At 40.7% G+C, this 10000-nt stretch overlaps 1 protein-coding gene across 1 annotated transcript in view; it reads left to right on the top strand.

Moving 5' to 3' along the window:
* The window catches only part of LOC122260773 (uncharacterized), a 12870-nt gene that overhangs the window by 2046 nt on the left and 824 nt on the right, over positions 1-10000 (top strand). The window contains exons 2-9 of the mRNA XM_043028164.2: positions 4348-4442; positions 4723-4881; positions 5228-5324; positions 6089-6162; positions 6853-7047; positions 7362-7519; positions 8838-8926; positions 9324-10000. The exon at positions 9324-10000 is cut by the window's right edge and continues 824 nt beyond it. Coding sequence (XP_042884098.2) covers positions 4374-4442; positions 4723-4881; positions 5228-5324; positions 6089-6162; positions 6853-7047; positions 7362-7519; positions 8838-8926; positions 9324-10000 — 1518 coding nt within the window. The 5' untranslated portion in view covers positions 4348-4373. The remainder of the gene's footprint in view (positions 1-4347; positions 4443-4722; positions 4882-5227; positions 5325-6088; positions 6163-6852; positions 7048-7361; positions 7520-8837; positions 8927-9323) is intronic.

The raw sequence follows: 10000 nt of genomic DNA, 5'->3' as shown, positions 1-10000 counted from the left end.
CGAGTTTAAAGTTACCAGATGCGGTAAAATGTTAAATGTAACGATTTTCTACCATTTAGCTCTTTGTATTTTACCAAGGTCACTACGCATCATTAAATCAGATCCTATAGATCGTATAACCCCCCCCAAAAAAAAAAAAAAAAAAAAAAAAGCACCATGAATCAGACTGTTGTTACGTCTATGTTTTGTTTTTATTGTTTTTAAGCTTTATCAATAGCGAATAAGAAGACTATATTACATTTCCGTCTACAAAAAGAAATGAATCAAGAACAGGTGACACCGAGCCCTCATTAAAATATATATACCTTGACAACTACAGAGTGTAATCAAATGGCAAGAAAAAGTAAATTTCTCAAAAGGAAGAAGTAAAACTATGCTTGACAGTAACTGACTAGTCACAATACAAGGTAAGAAAAGATCCGGAGCTCTCAAAATATTTCCTCAGCAATTCCTCCATAGTATTCTATTAATTATTGAAATATCAGATAGATTGCAATCACGATTAGAACAACCCATTAGTTATTTCTAATATTTGCGTGAACAGAAGTCGAAATATGTTTCAGGAAATAATCAGTGTATAAAGTTCCGGGTGTAGGATGTCGCATACCTTTAAAAAAGTGCTTTCTGTCAACATTAGTAATGTCAAAATTAATGACGTGTGAGTGTTAATTCATTGCGATTATATATCTTTAATTTGCTGCGAGGTTGCGCAAAGTACAGGACCAGCCACGAAAGCAGTCATTTTTCCTAGAATTATGTATATAGCTTGACTAGTTCAGCACATCTAATTTTGAATATCTACTGTGCATAACTATATGAGTTATTTTGGGTTAGTGAACTGCAATCGTAAGGTCTTTCCCTTTCTCCTACCGTCTCTCTCTTTCTAAACTGAAGTCTTCTTGCAGGTGAGATTGCCAACCCACACTGTAACCAGTTTGCTGGCAACAGTTGTAACCCCCCACTGGGACCAGTTATAAAGCACCCGATACCCTGGTTGTAGGACGGTGGATAAGCGGACAGACGTTTACGTGCTATGGTCTTTATTGTGGACTCTTGTTAATACACCAGGCTCTGGCCAAAGGCCAGAAGTCAGAGCTGTTCGCTCTTGTCTGTCTGTCTAACCTGTTCGCTCTGTGTCTGATCTGACTTGGGTTCCTTGTGTGTTCTCTTAAGTACCAATCCTGAGTCAGCTTTCTACACCTATGGCCTTCCGTTAGCAAACACAACTGTTTAGTGAAGCTGGAGGTCCAAGGCAGAAACGAACTCAGGAAACAGATGCGTCAGGTCAAAACAGACTGCCAGCGATATTGCATTGAATTAAGTAAAAATATATGATCAGTTTCTTGGGTCACATGATGCACAATACCAGTGCCTTACATCGCTCGGACCACGCTACTAGACGGCCCCCGTCGTATCTTAGAGAAATAACCAGGCTTTAATTACTTTAAACTAGCTAAAATAAATGTCTCCACCCTACAAGTGGGCTCCTGGTCATTGGAGGCTATCTGCACCAGACTTCGCAGGTAGCTGTGACATTCAACCATAAGATAAAACATTATCAAATTCATTGGCTGGCGCAGCGGCACCAATGGGCACTAATCAGTGGCCCCAGTAAGCATGTAATGTGTATGATATGAAAACGATTCAATAAGGCGTAACTGCAGTTAAAGAGTAGGTACTAAGACTGGCCTCATGACAACATAAAATGGGTGACTGCAGTGAACAGGTGGGCCCTAAGAGGTGGCTCCAAAAACATACATATAACAGCAAAATTACAAGAATACAAAACATATAGTAAATACAAGTTGGCTGTGAGTATAGAGAAACATTATGTGTGTGAAAGTAATTAAAGCAAAGGTGTGATTGCTTAAGCTAAATGAGGGGAGAGTGACAACATACCGTGACAAGCTTGCATAGAGAAGTGAAGTTAGGAAACGACTCGAGTGAGCATAGGCTAGAAGAACTTGCAAATTACTAAAAGAGCGTATAGAACTTAAAGGTTTCATAAAAGTGTGGTCGGATCAGCTTATCCCAGAACAAAATCTTACTATGACTTCATGAGATATAGGTGGCAGTGCATTTGAGAATAAATACATAAAAATATTTTGTATCACGACTGGCGGTGTCAGTGCACCGAGGGTGGGAGTTGGACAGTGGTTAACCTCTGGGGCTAACAATTCAAACACCATCACAACTTATGGGTAACAGGCGAACTAGTTACTGTAGTCAGGCGTAACTGGCGCGATGCCCTGTACCTCAAAGGTGCGGTTGGGTTATGCACCCAAACACTGAACAACTCAACAACCATTTTACCTTGGTGAAAATATGCACCAACACAACACAGTAGGTATACAGGGGGGAGGCGGGGTTACATATATATGAAATGTGCGGGAAAACTTTTCGACCGCTGCGGAGGGGGGTGGGTAAATGTGCGGGAGAACTCGACCGCTGAGTAGAGAACAACTTGCGTGCTCCTTGCACAGCCTCCTGAAGCGACATGCGTCTTGCATGGCTACCTGAATAACATGCATGCGTTGTGCACGGCTTACTGAAGTGACATCCGTACTGCATGGCTACCTGAATAACATGCGTTCATTGCGCACGGCTTACTGAAGCGACATGCCTCTTGCATGGCTACCTGAATAACATGCGTTCATTGCGCACGGCTTACTGAAGCGACATGCCTCTTGCATGGCTACCTGAATAACATGTGTGCGTTACGCATGGCTTACTTAACGATAAACAAGCACTTTGCAACAGCCAAGAAGAGAACATACAAAAGAAGAATCGAAACTAAGTAATAAGTGCAAGCTCAAGAGATGCAGGTTTACAAGATACAGAGAAAATACGAACATGAGTAGCACTTGTTGACGAGAAAAGTATTTACAGGCGTACTTTAACGAGTGGCGAAAAGATAAATTGATAGATAAAAATCTGGCAATACTGATCACCAGCACAGATTTGGAAGGAAAGTGAAAATTATTAAGAATTTACATGGTTTGAATACAATATCGCTTCTCCTTCGATAATTGTAATCAAGCATGGAAAATCTTTCAAAGGTTCACTTTCAAAATAAATATTTTGGAGAGTAACAGTCAATAAAATTTCTCCAGAATACATTGTCCGAAGTTGCAAGATACAGAAAAAATACGGGTAGAAATAGCACGTGTCGATGAAAAGAAAGTACAAAAATAACAGAAGATAAGATTCGGCAACAATGATCGCCAAGACAGATTCAGAATGAAAGTGAAAGCTATCAAGAATTTACATAGTCTAAATACAAAATTGGGTCCACTTCGATGATCGTAATCGAACATGAAAAATTTTGTAAAGGTTCACTTTCAGAACAAATATTTTGGAGAGTAACAGCCAATAAAAATTCTCTAAATTACCTTGTCCGAAAAAGGAAAATAGAAAAGAATGGTTGTTTTACGACAAAAGGGAAGTAAAAACATCCGACTCAGGTCAGGTCATGAGGGGGAGGGGGTGAGATATCGGCACGTGCGAAGAACAATACATACCGTATGAATTATCTGATTCTCAGCATTAACGTAGCAAATATAACTTCAAAATAGTCTGGCCATTCTTCACATAAGATTAAAGAAGAAAGAAGTTCAGCCGTTATAACGGGGTCATCAAGGTGATATGAGACAAGGAAACAAGGGAAGAGAGGGGGGAGGGGGGCTGAGGACTTTCCCTTTCAACGATTAATTCGTTCACACCTAGGCATAAGGGAGGGAAGAGGATGGAAATCCTGCGGAATCACACAACAGAAAAAACGGAATAACAATCACGAAAAAATAAAACAAATCACAGCATAGAAAATTCCTGAATCTTAACGAAATCTAACAAAAGGAGGCCTGGGTTTCTCTGACTTACGGGATTTTGATGTCTTGATGTCAACATGTAGATAGGGCGTCTGCGGATCGGTGTGGTGGTCCTCTTGACTTCTCATCTGTGGCCTTTTCTGCTCGTGTTAGAGACTTCGTGGCTCGGGGTGGGGCGCTCGTGTTATTCCCAAAATCCGCGGTGGGCAGTCTTGGGTTGCCATGATAGATGGGTGTTGATGTGCAGGAAGTTACGTAGCACGGACAGGTCAGCTGCTATGGGCGGTGGTGTTTGTCAGAACAGGTAGAACAGGGCGGGCGGGCGGGCGGGAAAAGTTCTTACTGTGGTGTGGGCGGTGGGCGGGAACTTCAGCGTATTCTCTCCATTTTCGATATCAATGGTAGCGTTCGGCGTAGCGGCTTCTTCGGAGTTGTGAGTCCGATACCAGCAAAATCGTGGCCCCTATATATTCATTTAGCAATGTTATTCTATGTATTCATTCATTCATTCATTTTACAGATCTCCAGGACTTCTCTGGTTTGCCGATGAATATGGAAAATAACTCCAGGCGCGTCAAAATGGAAAGCCTGACGCACGCACCGAGAAAGGAACCGGTAGGTATTGCTAAATTTGAGCACATCCCACAGTCACAGGAACTTGATTCTTTTAATTCCAACTAATATTCTGCTAAAAGACCATTCTTAGGTACCGTCCGGACGGCCAAGCTTTGCTCGGAAAAGTTTGCTCGGTGTGGTAGAAATGGAGAAACCGTAATAACGAAACTTTGCAAGCAGTTCCTTCATTTCTGATTTCACGTTGAGTAAAGTTTGTCGAGCAAAACTTGTCCGTGTAGACGGGGCCACAATGTTTTACTGTTCTATATTCTACTTCTAGATTGAACCAGAGATCACACAAACAGCCACTAGAGCAATGAATTTTAAGTACAAAGAAATTCCGATTGGCTTTAGAAACACTTTAAGTTTATCGCAGCGTGTCATGGAAGCGCTGTTTACACCTGTAGTTCTCAGGCGGACATCAGATGGCTCTGCTAAGGTGAGGTGGAACATCGACATTGACTAGATGGCAATGCGATTTCTTCGTGAGCTTGTATTGTGAATTGTTCGGCTGAATAGCAGTTATATTTAGGATTATAATCATGTGTGTGAATATAGCTATATTGTTACCATTTAGTTTAATCTATTATCTACTATTTTATACATTTATATGTATATAAATACATACATACATACAATATATATATATATATATATATATATATATATATATATATATATATTGATGTTCTTCCCACTTAAGTCTTTTTTATTAGTCTCTCGCGATGACCTCTTCGATAATAAAGTCATCTCATTAAACTCCAGCATTTGAAATTTTCTCACAGATCCAGGATGCTGCTTCGAAGTTGCCAGTTAGTAATTATTCTTCCCTTCTCACACCAAGGAAGATTCCTCTGCAGTATAAGAAGTTTGACCGTACATGTGAGTTTAGAGTTTTGTGAGGGAAAATGTCTGGAAATAGTTTTCCGCCAGTGGCTTTTCCTGCTTTCCAAGAATGATTATAATAATGATAGTAATAGCAGTAGTAGTAACAGAAGTAATGCTAGTAATAATTTTAATCCCTTAATCTTTACACCTGGCATCAATAACAACAGTGATTATGATGATAGAAGTGATGATAACAAAAAAAAGTCATGATTATAGGACAGCTATTTTCTAAACCTGACATCTTTATTCATTCTCAGGAATGTAAAGTTTTGTATACGCATATTTCAATCACTTAATTACACTTACCTAATGATTTTAAGCATTCATTTATCAAGCAAATTTGAGTTTGTATATATATGTATATATATATATATATATATATATATATATATATATATATATATATATATATATATGTCTGTGTGTGTGTGTGTGTGTGTGTGTGTGACATTAATATTACATGATAATTTAGAATAGATGAAAACACGTGCCGCCATTCTTCGTTTGATATTTTAACTTTTCATTGCTCTATTAATCATTGTCAAAATAATTTCATAAAACAGTAGAAGTCAAATTATTTCAGCGAGTTCTTTCCGTATGTAATTTATGATTTCCTATGATGCAAATATCGAAAATGGATATAGCTACTACTGAAAACCATTTATAATTGATTAATAAAAAAAGATAAAAAAATAAAAAATAAAGTCGCACATTACTTTATCTTCATCTGTTCACTGTCCTTTTCCATCTCTCAACAGACTGTGTTATTTGCAAAAGAACATTCCAAGGGATATGTTCAGATCACCCAATGCAGCTTCTCCTAGACAGACCGGTAAGCACAGACTAATAATGAAACACCTGTGAAAACAATGATAACCACTCTGACTGCCATAGGTCTATAGTCTCTTTGTCATGAGTTAAAGACCAACATTCTGATTTCGCAAGGCTATTATAGTAAAGAAGAAAAAAAAAAACAAGAAACTGTTTATGATATGTTTGAGGTAAGAGAAGGCTCCAACAAGTGCCATTTGTGAACCAACTGAACAAACTGCACTGACTAGACAAAAAATACCAGCTGCAAACTGAATCTACCTGTCTAACTACCGAAGGATAACAACCAAATTGACGCAGCTACCACCAAGTTAACTAGAGTCTATTAAGCTAATTAGGGATAGACCCTGAACTTAATGGTCCTAATCCGAACGAACAAACTGCCGCCACCAAACCCGCGTGCATTCCCCTTTATGATTTTCCCCTTAATGACTTTATCCCTCTAACGACTTTTCCCCTCTTAGTTTCTCCTATGATGTCTTATCCCTTTGAAGACTTTTCCCCTCTTAGTTTCTCCTATGATGTCTTATCCCTCTAACGACTTTTTCCTCTATAACTACACTCTTCCCAGTGCCGACCTTTTCCCGATCTAACGACTTTTTCCCCGTAAAGACTTCTCACCCTTTCAACGCCTCCCCCCTCCCTCCCCCCCCGTAACGTCTTTTCCCTCTCGAACGACTTCTCCCCATAGGTTCCTCGAGACGGCAGCGTGAAGGAACGAGCCCGACTGACGGCTCCTTGGCCCTTGGTCGTCGGCCGGTCGCACATCAAGGGCGCTGGGGAAGGTGTTGTGACGACCGCTCGCCTTCCGAAGGGCTTGGTTCTTGGGCCTTGCGAAGGACGGGTTCTTCCGAGGGCGGGGGTCTCTTCTGGCTACAGCTGGAAGGTTTGTTGGCATTCTTTTGTTTCTGGTGTTGTGGAAGGTGTTTTATTGGCATTATTATTATTGTTAGTGCTATTACCATTATTGTTAATATTGTTCTTACGATTGAGTACACGCTTTTTATTCGTTTAACTGCCTTTCGTCGTTTTGTTTACTTACCAGCTAAATCAGATTGACCACTCATGATCGTTACCATTAGTTTACAGTTTATTCATTACCAATGATATTATTCATCTTTAATTCTAAATATACACAGATAAAACAAACAATTAAAAGAGCAACCAAACCTCACCCACCTACCTCCCTTAATTAACCAGGTCGACGGTCGCCCCCTTGTAGAGATCGACACCCAAGATGCGTCCTTCAGCAACTGGACTCGCTACCTCAACTGCCCTCGCAAACCTCAGGAACAGAACCTCAAGCCCATGCAGATCAGAGGAGAAATGTTCTGCATCACGACGAGAGAGATTGAAGAGTTCGGTCTTGACGGCATTTTTTTTTCTTTCTCTCTCTCTCTCTATCTATTTATCTCTGTCTCTCTCTCTCTCTCTCTCTCTCTCTCTCTCTCTCTCTATCTATCTATTTATCTCTGTGTCTCTTTCTTTCTTTATTTCTCTCCTCCTTTTCTTTTTTTCTCTCTTTCCCTTTCCCTTTCCCTTTCTCTGTCTCTTTCTTTCTTATTCTCTCTCATCCTTTCTTTCTTTCTCTCTCTCCCTTTCTTTCTTTCTCTCTTCCTTTTCTTTTTTCTCTCTTTCCCTTTCCCTTTCTCTTTCTCTTTCTTTCTTATTCTCCCTCTCTTTCTTTCTTTTTCTCCTGCCTTTTTTTTCTTCTCTCTCTCTTTCTCTGTCTCTTTCTTTTTCTATTTACCTCTCTTTTTTATTCTCTCTTTTTCTTTCTCTCCTTCTCTTTCTTTCTCTTGTTTTATCTCTCTCTCTCTCTCTCTCTCTCTCTCTCTCTCTCTCTCTCTCTCTCTCTCTCTCTCTCTCTCTCTCTCTCTATATATATATATATATATATATATATATATATATATATATATATATAATTCTATCTATTTATCTCTCTCTCTCTTTATTTCTCTCTTCCTTTTCTTTTTTCCCTGTTTCCTTTTCCCTTTCTCTTTCTCTTCCTTTCTTATTCTCACTCTCTTTATTTCTCTCCTCCTTTTCTTTTTTCTTTCTCTTTCTTTCTTTCTTATTCTCGTTCTCTCTTTCTTTCTCTCCTCCTTTTCTTTTTCTTCTCTATCGCTCTTTCTCTTTCCTCTTTTTTTTTCTCTCTCTCTTTTTCTTTCTCTTTCTTTCTCTCCTTCTCTTTCTTTCTCTCTCTCTCTCTCTTTCTTTCTCTCTCTCTCTCTCTCTCTCTCTCTCTCTCTCTCTCTCTCTCTCTCTCTCTCTCTCTCTCTTTCTTTCCCTCTTTCTCTCTTGCTTTCCCACCCTCCCTCTCTCTCCTTCTTCCCCTCCCTCTCTCTCTCTCTCTCTCTCTCTCTCTCTCTCTCTCTCTCTCTCTCTCTCCTTCTCTCTCTCTCTCTCCCTCTCTCTCTCTCTCCCTCTCTCCTCCCTCCCCCCCTCTCTCTCTCCTCTCTCCTCTCTCCTCTCTCTCTCTCCTCCCTCCCTCCCTCCCTCCCCCCCCCCCCCCCTCCCCCCCCCCCCCCCTCCCTCTCTCTCTCTCTCTCCTCCCTCCCTAAAATCATAAATCTATGGATGACTCTACACGTATGAATGTATCTACAATACAAGAATGTTAATACAGGCAACCAAGAGTGCAATGTTTTGAACGCGCTTTCCCGATTGCAGGAACTCCGAGCTGTTGGTGTGGTACGGCGATGATTACGGTACCATGCTGGCCTTTTCGCCGCCCCGAGTCCTGCAGGAAAATCCAAACGGTGAGTCGGTGAATGGAGGGTCGGAAACGCCCTCCGATTCGATTTCTTGTTGTTGAGTTCAGTCCGGTGTAAGAAGAGAGTTTTTTTTTTTTTTTTTTTTTTTTTTAGTTCAGTCGCGTTTTGTGAATTCAGTCGAAGAGAGGTGTTGAGAGTTATTTTTTAAGTTGATGGTACAAATAGAAATTGTATAATAATTTCAATGTATGGGAATCTATGGCAAAGTTAGAAACGATATTTCATTTTTGTTTCTAACATATTCATCATGATAAAACAGCATGTATTATATACTGCAAATGAAAAGAGTATGAACAAATATTAACATAATTAACAAAGCTTAACTGAATAATTAATCAGTTAAACATATATTTGATAATTAAATCAACTCTTCCGTTATTAGCCCTTCGTAACCATCTGAAAGAAGCTCGAGTAACTATAAAGAAAGAAAGTCCCACGAAGAAAAGAACTCGCCCTCAAACCTCGAAGGAAAACCTCGAGCCTCGACGTCACGATGCACGTAGCGTCTCTGTCGCCGAGGAGATGTCGGGAGGAGCAATGAAGCGGCGGTCGGAGACGAAGCCCGGAGACCATCACCGGAAGGCCGTCAGGGTGAGGTGTCCCGTGGGATTCGCCAACATCGTGGAACTTCGACAAGAAGACGCGAGGTGCAAGAGACACGACGTTGTCGTACGCGAATCGGTAGGTGTTCGCGCGTGTAGAAAGGCGTGGATTCGCGACGCCCCCGGTGATATTCGGCCGAAAAGGAGTGCTGTACGTGGTTGTCCATCGGCACTCACTGGAGACGAGGTTCGCTGCAGAGGACTCGCTGGTTCAAGACTCAAAACCACTCCAGGAACGAGAGAAATTTTCGCAATTTCGAAAATAAGGAAACGCGAGTCCAAACCAAGACACTCCTCAGAGAGTAAAGTTGCGACAGATGCGGCAGAATTACGCCAGATAATCCCAGATAGGAAAGTAAACGAACTTGTAAAAGGTCGGGCTTCTGCAAGACGCCATTGCAAGTCCCCAGAACAGTATTCCCAGCGTCACTCTAAGAAAGTATTTTTACCTAGGACT

Source organism: Penaeus japonicus, unplaced genomic scaffold (assembly GCF_977035675.1).
Source record: "Penaeus japonicus unplaced genomic scaffold, GWHDUDI00000001_assembly GWHDUDI00000005, whole genome shotgun sequence".
NCBI classification, from domain to species: Eukaryota; Metazoa; Arthropoda; class Malacostraca; order Decapoda; family Penaeidae; genus Penaeus; species Penaeus japonicus.
The sequence above is the reverse complement of the archived record's forward strand: the minus strand, read 5'-3'. Positions and strand labels throughout refer to the sequence as shown.